Source organism: Cervus elaphus, chromosome 18, assembly GCF_910594005.1.
Source record: "Cervus elaphus chromosome 18, mCerEla1.1, whole genome shotgun sequence".
NCBI classification, from domain to species: Eukaryota; Metazoa; Chordata; class Mammalia; order Artiodactyla; family Cervidae; genus Cervus; species Cervus elaphus.
In genome coordinates, this window is record NC_057832.1 from 84,304,928 (window position 1) to 84,319,531 (window position 14,604).

Here is a 14,604-nt window from a genome sequence, read left to right on the forward strand (position 1 = left end):
CCCAATTCACAAATTCAATGCCTCTCCAGTGCAATTATCAGCAGCATTATTTTAGTGAAATGGGATGAGTAGATTTTAAGGTTTATATGAAAGATAAGAGGCTTATGGTAAAAAAAATTTTGAAGGGAAAAAAAGGGAGATGTTTGTCCCAACGGATATAAAAAAAGCTAAAAAGTTATGCTGACTGAAAGAGTGTGGCATCCACAGGAATGGACAGAGAGATGTCTAGTTCATAGACAACTGTGGGGCTAAGACGGGACAGGCAGAGTTCTGAGAGTCATTTTTGCATTCAGACAATTTGTTACTGACACAGGCAGCAACTTGAAAAAGAAAGAAAGAAAAAGGAGAGCACCCAAACGTGCTGTTTTCCATCCTTGTCCCATGTACCGGAAAGAATGATACTCAACCAAAGAGGCAGGATGCCTGCTCCTCAAGTCACCCCAAGGCATTACCTCTGGCTGGGACCCCAGTCAAGATCGCAGCTACATGCTGAGGGGCTGGGGCAGACAGCCTCACATCTCAGAATCAGAGAGGAGGGGGAACTCTACTGGATGTCTCCTGGGCAGATGGGGAGAAGAGTGTGAGGTGGCCTCGGCACAGCCCCTCCCAAGTCCAGCTTCACTTCCTAGAACACCACAATGCTTAGGCCAGCTGTACACCTCTGTGCACCTATGTGTAGTCCTGCAAGGTGACCAGAGCTGACCCGTTCCCTCACAACAGAGAAATACAGCAACGGAGCACAGACTGTGGTGCAGCCAACAGCACAAGTCAGTGGGAAAAGGATAGCCAACAAGTATTAGACTCAGTTCAATGCCGTTCAGTTCAGTCGCTCAGTCATGTCCAACTCTTTGCAGCCCCGTGGACTGCAGCACGCCAGGCTTCCCTGTCCATCACCAACTCCCAGAGCTTACTCAAACTCATTAGACTCCTACCCTCAAACTATGCACTAATTAGAGGGACAAAAGTGCTGAACATAAACAAATTTGGAAAATATTAGAAGGAAATGTGGAAAAGCATTTTTCTAATTTGGGTGGAGAATGGTTTTCTTAGCAAGACAAGAGCTTCACAAAAGAAAGCAAAGAATAAAATTCATAACAAAGAAATACTGTGTGATGAAAGACATCAGTGATCAAGCCATATGCTTAGCAATAGATGGGGGACAGGTATTATAGCATATTTAACAAGCAAAGGATTATTAGATATTATGGATGGAATATAAAAACAATTAATACAAACTGAAAAGTAGAAGACAATTTAATAACAAAATAGTTAAGTAATAAAAACAAATCATCCTTATGAAAAGAAATACAAATAACTATAAACATATGAAAAGGTGTCCAACACTTTGCCACTCAAATGATAATGAAACACAACAGATAAGTAAAAGTTATAAAGATTTATGAACTCATGGGTTGGTCAGCATGGAACCAAACTTCCAGTGACTGTGGAAAGATTAATTAGTGAAGCCATTTGAGGGGATAATGTAGTCTTTTGCAAGCAATCCTAAAACGTGCCCAGCATCTGACCTAGCAATTCAGCCCCTAGGAACCATCCAGGAGAAACACATGCATGTGTTGACTCTGGTAAAAGACCAAGATTTGCAATGGAGAAAAACTGAAACTGCCCAGATGACCATCAGTACAAAAGTGGCTTAAAAATGTTACAGTGGATCCATTTGGAGAATTCTCCCTGGTCACTCCTTGCTCCCTCTGCTGGATACTAACGTAGCTCAGATTTCCAGATGGTAGGCAGGGAATGCAGTGACCAAGCTTAAGAGTGGTCTGAGCACGTGTGGCCATGCCAGTGGCTAAGACACCCGTCCCCTCTCCTCTGGTTCCCAGAACCCCAGGGGCCTCTCCCCCTTAGGACTTGAGTTTGGAAGACCCTCTGAGTCTCCCCTGGGAACTGGACAGGTGGCAAAGCCTACAGTGATAAGACGATCAGGCTGTCGCTATGGTGATGTCAAGATGGAGGCCTTTTGCCATCAGCCCCAGTTTTCTGCATGGCAGCTCTAATGACAGGATGGTCAGCCCTGCAGAGGCCGGAGGGCGTGAGCACAGAGGCCTGCTCCTGGTTGCCATGGCAGCGTGGGCCCTCACAGGAGTGCAGAAAGCCCTGGCAGGAGAATTCCCCACTCCACACCTGGTCGGAGCAGGAAGTGTTGGGCGGTGACGGAGCCTCAGGGAAGCAGGTTGGTGTGTGAGAGACGCACAGTCTGCAGCCTCATGACTCAAAGGCTGTCCCCCAGACACGGGAGGAAGGAGGACCTTTTCTGCTGAGTCTGTTTAGAGAGCACCACACCGTCACAGCTCAGCACAGCCCAAAGAGAAAGCTGACCAGCCCTGGGAGCCCAGCAATGGCCCTCCCCCGACCATACCTAGCCTGACGAGGCCTCAGTGGGGAAAGGTCCCGACTGTGACCCAGGAGAGAAAACTGGAGAGCAATGAAAAGGAGGAAACTCTGTGATTGAACATCAAGCCAGAAACCAGCCAGAAGGTGGACCATACTCAACCAGACACCTGGGCCAGCCGTGACCCTTGGTTGGGAGAAGTCCAGGGATATTTCTGCCTTGGAAGCCTGTCGAGGAACGCTGAGGGGTCCCAGCTCCCCTGGGCTGGCTGCGGGACAAATGCTGGATGACAGAGCCAGGATGGAGATCGCCAAGAAGGAAAAGGTAGCTCTCTGCCACAGTCAGTTTTCTAGAAGAGTTTCTTCCATGTTCTTGCATTCCGTGGCTTGTTTAACTTGACCGAGTGTTTGTGCCTCCGTAGCCGAGTGTATGCGCAGGCGCTTTAGGGACAATCTGCTGGGAGTGAATTGTGGGGCACTGGCTTGGCTGGGCACGCTGAGTCCTCTACCTGCTGCTCTAGAGTCCAGCCCTGTGACCTGGAAGTCATTGCTGCCAGGAGGCCTGGGAAGTGACCCCTGCTGGGTGGAGGGTCTGGGGAATTTAAAACCCCAGCTGGGGAGGGGGGTGGGAGGATATGGGATCTTAGTGGCAGAACCAACTACTTAGCCATGAGGCAAGACTCAGCAGACATCGTGAGAGCTCTCAGATGCCCACACCTCCCCTCCAGAATCACTTAAGCCCAAGAACTGTTGCTCCTGGTAAGAAGTGGAGAGCAGTTACTTTTTCCAAAACAAAGAAAAATCCAGACATCCTGTGAGCCAGCTCTGTGCCCCAAGCAATGAGGAAAGGAGCCAGAACTGGTGACAGGGCGGAGGGGAGCGCCTGCCTGCTCCCCTCAGCCAGGCAGGGTGGGGGAGATGGGGGAGAGGGCCCAGATCCAGTCCCTTTGGCATGGTTTCCCCCTCACATGTCTTTCCTTCTCCTTCTTCTGTGAAATGACGAGGTCAGCATAAACACTGGCCTGGTTCTGCTCCTGGCAGGGCTAATGATGTTAGGAGAAAAACAACCAGCCCGGGTCGGGGCGCCCACAAGCTGCAGGCAACAGGAAGCCCGCATCTGCTGGTCACCGGGGCTCTGGCCGGAGTTTGGATGAGAAATCCTATGCGGAGGGGCCATGGAGGGGGGCAGCTGGAGAGAAGGGAGAGGGGGTCTTTGGCACAAGCAGAGAGCTGGCACGGTGGCAGTGAGAGGTGGGGCCTGTGGCCTGCTGTGGGGGAGCCCACCACATCAGACAGGGGCTGGCCCATGCCGCCTTCTTGTTTGTCCCGGGGATACAGTGCTTCCCATGGTGAACTGTTTCTGTTCCACATGCGTGGGGTGCTGGTTGGCTCCAGGGTACTGGGGGGATGGGGGTCACCAACAGCCTTGTCAGGGTCAAGAGGAGAGGGAGGCCCCTCCTCTGGCCCATTCTTTAAAGGGGCACCAGAAACATCAATCGTCAAGATAAATATTTTAATGCAAATTCTAAAGAATCAAAAATCAATGCAAAAAATTCTGATGAGCAAAATGCCGAATTTCCAAAGAGGGCCCAAGTACTGCTGATTTGTTCACTTGTCTCAGGCCTGTGCTGGCTGCCCTTACAGCACCAGTCAGCAGGCTGCCAGGGCCAGACAAGGGAGGTAGGGGCTGCTGGCGATGCGCACACCCCTCCTGTCTGTCCCGGCTGCCCAGAGGGCCCACCTCTTGTCTGGGAGCCGGGAAGCTTCAGCTTGGTTTCAGGGCCCTCCTGAGGGTCTGAGGTCTTGCTGCCAGGCCTGCCCAGGTCCAGCCCTGTGCCCCTGGCAAATGCCATCCTCACCACTAGCCATTTGGCCTGGAGCAGTGAGCAATTTCAAAATTGTCCTCAGCAGGTTGGCTGGGGCTGTATCCACTGCAGGCTCCCAGAAAGAGAGTGTTCTGGTTGCATTGGAGGGGCCTCAAGTGTGGCTGATTTTGTTCTTTCTGTTTCCCTGGTGCCTCTTGCCTATGCTGACATCTCAGATCACCTGGGGTCATCCTCTAAGTTTGCAGGACTGTGTGGCCTCAATACCATTTTTAGTGACTTCCCCGGGGGGATGGCAGCTTCATACATGGTTCTTCTAGAGCTCCTTGGGAGCAGGCCTACTCCTGTGATGCCGCTTCCCCCCACCTCCAGCCTGTGGCTGTGGAACCTCAATACCGTGAGTCATTCCCTCGGCGTGGAGCTCTATCTTTTCCCCATAGTTCCATCCTCTGTAGACAGGTTAAAAATATCTTTTTCTTTTTTTAAAAGAATTTTTTGATTTGTATTAGTTCAGGTATACAGCAAAGTGAGTCAGATATATATGTGGGCTTCCCTTGTGACTCAGCTGGTAAAGAACCCACCTGCAATGTGGGAGTCCTGGGCTCAATCCCTGGGTTGGGAGGATCCCCTGGAGAAGGGAAAGGCTACCCATTCCAGTATTCTGGCCTGGAGAATTCCATGGACTGAATATATATATATCCTTTTTCATGTTCTTTTCCATTATAGGTTATTACAAGATATTAAATATAGTTTCTGATGCTATACAGTAGATCCTTGTTTTTATCTATTTTTTATATAGTAGTGTGTATCTATTAATCCCCAATTCCTAATTTACCCCTCCCTCCCTCTCTTTTCCTCTTTGGTAACCATATGTTTGTTTTCTATGCCAGTGAGTCTATTTTTGTTTTGTAAGTTAGTTCATTCGTATTATTTTTTAGGTTCCACATATAAGTGATATCATACGGTATTTGTCTTTGTTTGACTTACTTCACTTAGTGTGATAATCTCTAGGTCTATCCTTGTTGCTACAAAGTGGCATTATTTTTATCTTTTAATGGCTGAGTAGTATTCCAGTGTATATATGTACCACATCTTCTTTAGGGCTTCCCAGGTGGCCCAGTGATAAAGAATCTGCCTGCAAATGAGACTCGGATTTGATCCCTGGGTCAGGAAGATCCCCTGGAGGAGGAAATGGCAACCCACTCCAGTATTCTTGCCAGGATAAGTCCATGGACAGAGGAGCCTGGCGGGCTAGAGTCCATGGGGTCGCAAAGAGTAGGACAGAACTGAGCAAGTGAGCACACACACACCACATCTTCTTTACCTGGTCATCTGTCAGTGGACATTTAGGTTGCTATAGAGTTCTATCTCTTGATGGCCACCACTTCTGAGTGGCCTCAGGTTGGGTTCTTGGAGCCCCCTTGGAAGTTTCTGGTCTATTCTTTACCCTCTCTCATCTGTGCCCCTCTGCTAGTGGGCAGGAGGGATGGGGGCTCCATAGCCCATTTAGTTAGCTGTGTGTGGTGGATTTGGGGAGCACTTTTCAGGAGGAAAACTGGGGAGGTGTTTTAGTCTGCCCAGGTGCCAAAATAAAATACCATGGACCAGGTGACTTAACCAACAGACATTGCTTCCTCACAGCTCTGAAGACTGGAAGTCTGAGATCAGGATACCAGCATGGTCAGCTTCTGGGGAGGGCTCACTTCTTGGCTTGCAGACTGCTTCTTTATTGCTGGGTCTTCACATAGTGGAGGGGGGATGCAGAGGTAAGACAGCATGTTGGTCTCTTCCTCTTGTGGGGACTCCACTCTCATGCCCTCACCTAACTGATCATTTCCCAAAGGCCCCACACCCTGATACTATACACTGGGGGTTAGGGCTTTGGCATATGGATTTGGGGGAACACAGATTCAGTCTATAGCACTGGGGTGGGGGGAGAGCTGGGGAGGAGGCGGACCTCTCTTCATTCAGCCTCCACAGCTGCCCTGGGCACTGTGCTGCTGAAGCAGAAGGCTCAGAGATGGGGTGAGAGTGCATCACTCAGCAGGCATGCTCTCCCAGTTTCCCCGGCAGAACTTGTCCCAGCCTATCTGGGGCCCCTGCCCCCTGAGCTGGTTGGAGGCCCTACTACTGCCAGATGCTCAGGACACAAAGCTCCAGGTGGCCCCCAAGCAGATGTGTTGGCAGAGGGGCCAGAGTGGGGAGGAGCAGATGGCTCCCCCGAGCAGAGTGGTGATAAGACCCTGAGCACGGGGCGACCGGGCTCTTGGGACCCAGTAAGGTGTGGATTCAGCAGTGGGGGCTGGGGCCATGCCTGCCTGCCGTGGGCCCCTCTCAAGCAGGAGCTGCTGGCTCTGAGCATGTGACACGCTGTCCCTGCGGTCCCGCAGGGGGGCTGAGCTGGCAGACTGTGAGGCAGAGACTGCTCCAGGAGAGCTGAGCCTGCATCCCAGGCCCCAGGGTCCAGGCGCCTCAGAAACAGAATTAGAATTCCAAACATCTCCCTGCTCCAGAGAGGCATTGTCGTCTGGGGTTTCTGGGGTCAGGAGCAGGCCAAGGGGACCCAGCAGTGAGAGGCAGTAGGGACCCGGCGAGGCCCATGCCTGCTCCGACAAGAGCAGGACCGGAGGGCAGACGGGCTGAGAGAGAGAGGAACAGAGAGGAAGAGAGAGGAAGAGAGAGAGAGGCACAGAGTGCTCTCGGCCTCCTCCCCCAGTTTCTGCAGAGCTGCCCTGAAACCACCCTGAGGCAAGAGAGATGAGAGTTGTGATGAAGGGAGGCCCTCCCGGGAAGGATCTGGAATACCCGCCCCCCCCAGTCCTGTGTCAGAGGAGCAGGCCTGGCCCCTCCCCTCCACCTTCATCTCCCTTCCTGTCTCAGATAGATACTGATCCTAAGGACAGTTCCTGTATGTGTGTGTGTGTCTGTCTGTCTGTCTCTTCCTCTGTCTCGCTTTCTCTCTGTTTTTCTGTCTCTCTCCTCCTGTCTCTTCATCTCCGTGTGTCTCTCACTGTCTCTATGTGTCTCGTTTCTCTTTCTCTCTCTCTCTTTCTCTGGCTGGACACACAGTGAAAAGAGACCCCCTTTTCCTCCCCAAACCCCCTCCCTTCCACATCACCCCCTGCGCAGGTCCCTCCAAGACTGGAATCCCCTTGGCCCCTGCTCTGCACCCCTGCTGTACTCAGCCCCAGGGTGTCCCTGGGCCCACACACTCCTCTCCCAGGCCCCTTCCCTCCTCAGCCTCTGAGGGCCTCTGGGGATGCTGCTTGGCGTCAGCCAAGGCCCCTGGAGCTCTGACTGCTGCCACCTCTTCTCTTGTGCCATGTATTCTATCCCTTTATTTCTGAAACAGCAGCTGTTTCCTGGTGACCAGTTTGTGTACAGGCCATCGAGCTATTTGGAAAAGCCTGTTTTATAGGACTAAGTTCCAGTAAGTACACGTGCCTGGTGAGGATCCATTTCTGTTTGTTTACTTCTGCTCCAAGGAATCCCTTGCTGCAGCCACTCACGTTTCAAATATAGCTACAGCACTAGCTCCAGCCTCCCCTTTTCTCAGTGAGGTTTAAACCCATCTGGCATGTTTCTTAAAAAGCGGGGTTTATATCTAGAAAGAGATGTACCTTCTACCCCAGAAAATGGACCACTTCCCCCTGACTCAGATGATGGCTTTTTTGGTGGTGGGGGTGTCTTTCTTTGCTTTTTGGACAAGTATTTACATTTCCTCTCTTTGGTCTTGGACCCTCCTTTCCAAGAGAGTCGAGCTCCTGGTCCAGGCCTCTCCCTGACCCCTAAAAAGGCCAGTCTGGCTCATCCACCTCCAGCCATCGATGCCAGAGGTCCTGGCTGTCCTCCTGAGGGCTGGGCTGGGTCAGGGTGCTCCAGCTCTGAATCTTCCCACAGGCTCCTTGAGCTGGATGCTGGGGGTCCCGCCAGCAGCTGGAATCAGCGGGAATTGCACCAGCCATAAGCTAGACTGCAGGGAGGTACCTGGGAAGGGGCACTGGAAGGAGCGGGGCTACAGAGGCCGTGAAGGTTGGAGGGTGTTCCTGGAGCCAGAGCAATCCTGTGGGATAAGGGGGATGAGGGGCCAGATGTGGGGGCTGGCCATACCAGAGAGCCCACCTTTCCAGGTGGGCAGCTAGCACCCCCTGGACCCCAATTCCTCAGCCCCTCTGCAGTCGTCCTGCCCTACTCTTGATCCCCAGCCCGTTCCCATGTTCCTCATGCATCTTAGTCCATCTCTGCTTTGCTCTCTTAGCTGACACCTGCCCAGGCGGGGGCAGGGGCAGGCAGGGGAGGGGTGTTCCAAGTATCCGCCCCCAGTGCTGGACCCAAGCAAGAGGGGAAGGGCCTCCGTGATGGGTCCTTGGTCCCAGGTCCCCACCGGCCGGGTCTGCCCGATGCTCAACTGCACTGGCTGTTCTGCTCAGAAGCTGTCCTGCCCCTAATGTCACAGAAAGAAGGCTCTGCAGGCAGAGAAGCCAAGTGACTTGCTGAAGTCACAGGGGTGAGTGATGGAGACCTGGGTTCAGTGAGCACATTTGTTCTTCAGCAGTGACTTCATGAGCCCAAAGGCGGCTGCTGGTGAGGGCAGAGCCTGCCTGGGCTCTGGAGTTGGCTTCCTTGAGGCCTTGTGAGATCTGGGCGGCTCTGGGCCTCACTTGCCTGGTCTGTAAAATGGGTTAATAGCAGCATGTGCCACATGGGCTGGGTGTGGAGACTTCTGCGAGGTGGGGTCAGAGGGCGATCGGATGGAGACTGGGGGAACCAGGAGCTTTTGAAGTTATGCTGTCTGAGAGCACCAGGGCTCTGGGTGGAGGAAGCATCCCCACACCCACCCAACTCTGTGAAGGAAGGCACTGCTCACTGCTCTAGCGTGGACACTGACTACACTGCTCCTTGGCTCCCACCCCTCCAAGGGGCCTAGCACAGCCTACCTGGGGATATGTAGTCAGGACCACAGCCTTTTGTCCAACGAATGCCTATAGATGCCTGCTGACCTTCCAGTTGACCCTGACCCTCCACAGCTTGGCAGACCCCTAAGCCCTGGGCAAACCACATAAATGCTGAGGAGTGGTGGAGCTAGCTCCCCACGGGCTTTGGTCCTTCAAGCAGGGCCCGTGGGGGCCCACTCCTGCTGGCCATCCTGCCCAGGGGGGAGCTCTGCTGACCCCCCACAGGACAGTGGGGACAGACCTGGGTGAATGTGCTTCCTGCCCATGAAGACCCAGCAGATCTGTCCTTCATCTCCAGGGGAGGTGAGGGGTGGGAGAAAATAAAAAACTCCTTTGGTTAGCACTCCCAGAAAAGAAGAACCAGTCTGGGCACCCAGCAGGGAAGGAGGTGGCTCCACCTCCAAGGACTGCCCTCTGCCCCCAGCCTGTGCCTGGCAAGGCTGTGGGTTCAAACCCACTCTTTCCTTTCCTAGCAGGGAGGACTTGGTAACTTTGAAATCCTTCCAGACCTCAGTTTCCCCTCCTGTACTATGACCTGCCAGGGCTACTGTGGGGGTGTGAGCCCCTAAGTGTGCGCCTCTCAAAGGGGTGAGTAGAGGAGCCCCTCATGCTGGGTAACCAAGCACTGACCTTTCCAGAAGAGCTTCCCACTGAGTAGAAGGCAGAGAAGTCCCACAAGTAGACAGGCAGAAGGAAGGTGATGCCACACCGTGACACACCCTCTTCCAGATGATACAGTATCCTCACTCTATGTCTTGGGACATCATTTTCCCATCCACAGGCTCACATGAAACTCGTGTCATGTACATCAAATATATATGTATATGACCTGCATGGCTCCTGGATCTAGCCAAGGTCCTGTTTCCTCCAGAGGTTCCAGGGCAGCATTGTTTCAGCTGATGGGGCTGAGGGCCATGCACACAGGGAGAAACATCAAGACCAGTGTGCTGGGGGAGAGCAGCTGCTTTCTTCCCCTGGCCCTGGCCCGTGTAACCCCCTTAGGCTCACCTGCAGGCAGGGGGTCCCTTGAACATACTATGAAAAAAGCCAATGCATACATTTGTAAAGAAAAAGTCAATGAGAATGGTGATAGATGTCTTTTAAAATAGCCCACGAGGGGCCCACTATTTTGCGGTGATTTCAGTCCATTACAAAGAAATAGTGAATGTTTCCCTATTCACACACACACACACTCACACACACACAATCATATAATCACTGATAGAAGCAAATCACTTGGAAATTATAATAGTAGTGTGAAAAAAATACCATCAGGCAGGACTCAGGCTTTCCAATGACCGAACCTTAGCCTGCCCAGGAGGAGATTATGGGACAGGAGCAGCATTACAGCGCTGGGTGCCAGCCCCTCCCCTGTGTCATCCAGCTCCCTCTGTGGGTGTACATTTACTACCTCCATACCTGAGAGAGGGCACCTGCCTGGAACCTGCTTGACCAGGTCTGTCACAGGCCCACGTCTCATCCCATGGTACAGCAAACGCTCGTAAGTCACCATGAGACCTCAGGCAGGGAAAGATGTGTCAAGGGGGACATGAGAGTGGCCAGCACCCTCTCTCTGAGACCCCTGGGTCCAGTGAGGTCCACATGCCCACATGTGGTGTCTTGGTCCAACAGGTGCTGGTGGCCGTGTCTTCTCCTTTTGTGGTCCAGCCAGTTTATGTTCAAACTGCTCCATGGGATGGGGTGCATCTCTATACCTGTATTTGCTTGTGATGAATCGGGAGCCGTCAGAGGTTGTGCCCAAGGTCACACAGGTGGGCACGTGCAGAGCCAAGATATAGCCAGACCTCTGGACTTCCAAGAAAGCCTGGACCCATTCAGCCTGGATGCCAGGCCTCACAGGTTCTCTGCCATGCTCTGGACCAGTGATCTCCTGCTGCTGTGTACAGTCCTCCTCCGGGGGACTCTGAGGCTTGGCAGTCCTCTTAAAGGCGGGTACCAGCTGGGGACACATATGGTAGGGTGATCCCTTCCTACCCCACAACACTGCTCATCCCTCACAGCATGTCTGGGAAGCACAATTGCCCAGAGTTATATTTATTAATGTGGATACTTTTATTAATGCTAAAAGGGATTCCCAGGTGGTGCAGTGGTAAAGAATCCACCTGCCAATGCAGAAGACTAAGAGATGTGGGTTCAGTCACTGGGTCAGGAAGAACCCCTGTGGTGGGAAATGGCAACCCACTCTACTATTCTTGCCTGGAGAATCCCATGGACAGGGGAGCCTGACAGGCTATGGTCCATGGGATTGCAAAAAGTCATACACTACTGAGCACATATTCACACAGTTGAGATAAAAATATAAATGCTGGCCCCTCTTTGCATGAGTTTCTTATAGCTTCTGTAAGAAATGATCACAAATAGTGGTTTAAAACAAAACAAATTTATCAACTGATGGTTCTGGAGGTCAGAAGTCTGAAATGGGTCTTCTGGGCTAGAATCAATGTGTCAGCAGAGCCAGTTCCTCTGCAGGTTCTAGAGGAGAGTCCATGTTCTTGGTCTTTCTGGCTTCTGAAGTCCATGTGCATTCCTTGGCTCATGCCCCTTCTTCCACCTTCAAAGTTGGCAGCTGCTCCCTCCAGCCTCTGCGTCTGTCATTACATCTTTTCTGACATTCCTGCCTCCCGCTTATAAGGATGCTTATGACATTATTGGGCCCATGAAATAATCCAGGACCATCTCCCCATCTCAGGGTTCTTAAACATCTGCCACGTCCCTTTTGCCATGTAAGGTCACGTTTCACAGATTCCAAGGGCTAGAATGTCTTGGGGGCTGTGGCTCTGCCTCCCACGCTGCCCCACCCCCACCTCAGTGATGAGCGCAGCCCTGTCTGCCTGCCTTACACTTTGGCTCACTGGCTTCGAGGACTTTTTCTTTTCAGCTGTACATCACCTCCCCCATCCCAACATACATACACACACACTTAATCAAATTCTGACACGTTTAGTCAAAATAAAATAAAAGAGAACATACAGAGCTATTTCCCCTCATGGGCAGCCCTGAGGAGGGCAAAAGAGGAGGCTTCCCAAACCCAGACCCATGCAAGGTCACAGCTTGAAATTTTCTTTGCATTTGGAAATTGGTACCAGTGTCCTGCATGGCCCAGTGGAGGGCAGGAGGGACCAGGCTAGGGGAGGGGCTAGGGGTCCACTAACAGTAGAAGGAAGGGACTGAGGACCAGGAAGGGTGGCTTGTGGGCATCTTAGAGAGTTTGGGATGAGGTATAAGTCCTGGCCTTCCTTTCTGTTCCTTTCCAGGTGGGTTGGCCAGGAAGGCCAGCAAGAAGGGATACTGCATAGGGACCTGTGGAGGAAGCTAGCCAGACAGGATATGTCTGTGAGGGCTTGGAGGCAGGGAGAACGTCCAGGAGGGGACACCGTGGGTGACAGGAAAGAATCACTAGTGCTGGAGAGAATCACTGTCCTAGGGGACGGGCACTTGGACTTGGCACTTCCTGTCTGTGAGGATGAAGGGACAGCAACACAGGAGTTGACTGCTTTTTCCCTTGTGCACGGCTGAGTGTTGTGCTTGTGTCTGAAGGTGACTCTCAAGGTGCTAGCCTTCTCTCTAATGCAGGCACAACTCCACACATCACTGTCCAGGGGAAATGCAGGGTTTTCTAGCAGCTGTGTTACAGAAGTAAAAAGAAATAGGAAGATTAATTTTCATAAAGCTTTATTTAACCCACTATAAACAGAATATTAAGGGCTTCCCTGGTGGCTTAGATGGTAAAGAATCTGCCTGCAATGCAGGAGACCTGGGTTTGATCCCTGGGTTGGGAAGATCCCCTGGAGAAGGAAATGGCTACCCACCCCAGTATTCTTGCCTGGAGAATTCCATGGACAGAGGAGCTTGGTGGGCTACAGTCCATGGGGTCGCAAAGAGTCAGACACGACTGAGAGACTAGCACACACAAACAGAATATTATTGGGACTTCCCTGGTGGTCCAGTGGTTAGGACTCCACTACACTGTTGAGGGCTCAGGTTTGATCCCTAGTCAGGGAACTAAGATCCTGCAGCATCCACACTATGCAGCATGGTCAAAAGATTACATATGTATATAAACAAAACAAAAATCCAGAGTATTATCAGTGAAACATGCAATCCACATAAAAATTGTTAATGAAATATTTTACACGCTGTGGTTTATATTGCCTTCCAAAGCCATGTGTATTTTCCACGTACAGCTTCTCCCAATTTGGACTTGCCACGTGTCAAGTGACCAAGAGCCACATGTAGTCAGTGGCTACCACCCTGAAGAGTGCAGTTGACAGCTTCTCTGATAGATGATTGTCCAGGGATTCGTCAGGATCTCTGGCCATAAGCAATGCAAACTCAATGGAAGCAGGGGAAGCAAAGAGGGGATGGACTGGCTGATGGGACCAAGTTCCATGTGCTGAGGTGAGATGAAGGGAGGGGAGCAGGATCTGAGGTCCAAGGGTGGCTGAGGGCCCTCTGTCCACCTCTGTCTGGGGCTGGTGTCGCCTTCCCCTCCGGACGATGTGGCCATAGAAACTCCAGACCCACAGCCTTACAGTGTTACAATCAGAGCAAAAGGAGAACTCTTCTCCATGAGTTCCGCTACACACGATTCCCAGGAAGGACTGGGGGCTCTGCTGGGGCAGCGCACCCACTGGAGTTCCCAAGGCGCTGGCTCCCTGAGGCACTAGAATCAGCTGCCTTCTGGAGTCAGAGAGCTGGTGCGGGGACACAGGACAGGGGTTCTGTTCTGGGCAGGCCCCCTGACCCTCGTCCACGCCTGTCCTTACTGCAGTGTGGTCTCCAGGCAGCCCAGCTCCCTTCACCAAGCCACTCACGTGGGTGCTCTCAGCTTTGGCCCAAGGCCGCCTGTCTGTCTCGCAAAGTACATTGTTGCTGTGTGTTCTCCTGTGGCCAGCTGGCCCCCAGCAGCCTTTCTGCTCTCCTGTCCTCCCCACTCCCCTTGCCTATGCTGGCTGTCCCACTCCAGATCCTCGCCTTGTAAGTCAGCTTACTTTCCCTACAGGGTCCAGAGTGAGCCATTATCAGTGCAATTCCAGCGGGGCTTCCCCTGCACAGAGCCTCCCATGACCTCAGCGCAGAGCCAGACCCTGAGAAGACAGCCCTGACTGTAGCCTCACAGCCTGAAATCTGCCACCACACTCTGGCTGCCCTAGACCCAGTGCATTCACTGTACCCAGCCCAGCTCCTGGGACTTGGCTCCTGTAGGTATCCTGCCTGGCTACTGACCCCAGGAGCAGGGCTGACCAGGTTGCAGTCATAACTTTAAATTCTGTGGGGCTCTTCCTGTATCTCTTGTGGAAGCATCCCTCCTCTGAGAACCAGGACCCCTGGGCCCACAAAACCTCAGGTTGCAGGTACAGAAAGAACAAATCCCCTCCCATCAGTCATGAGGAGTGATGAAGAGCCCTTGGTTCCCAGACCATGTATTTTACCTTTTAGGGACACAGCATCACCCA

The 14,604-nt window shown here is 52.3% G+C and overlaps 1 protein-coding gene across 1 annotated transcript in view; it reads left to right on the plus strand.

The window, feature by feature from the left end:
- Window positions 1–2,058: 2,058 nt before the first annotated feature.
- Window positions 2,059–14,604, plus strand: part of GCK (glucokinase) — a 36,442-nt gene continuing 23,896 nt past the window's right edge. The window contains exon 1 of the mRNA XM_043872364.1: window positions 2,059–2,674. Within this exon, the coding sequence (XP_043728299.1) occupies window positions 2,630–2,674 (45 nt within the window). The 5' untranslated portion in view covers window positions 2,059–2,629. The remainder of the gene's footprint in view (window positions 2,675–14,604) is intronic.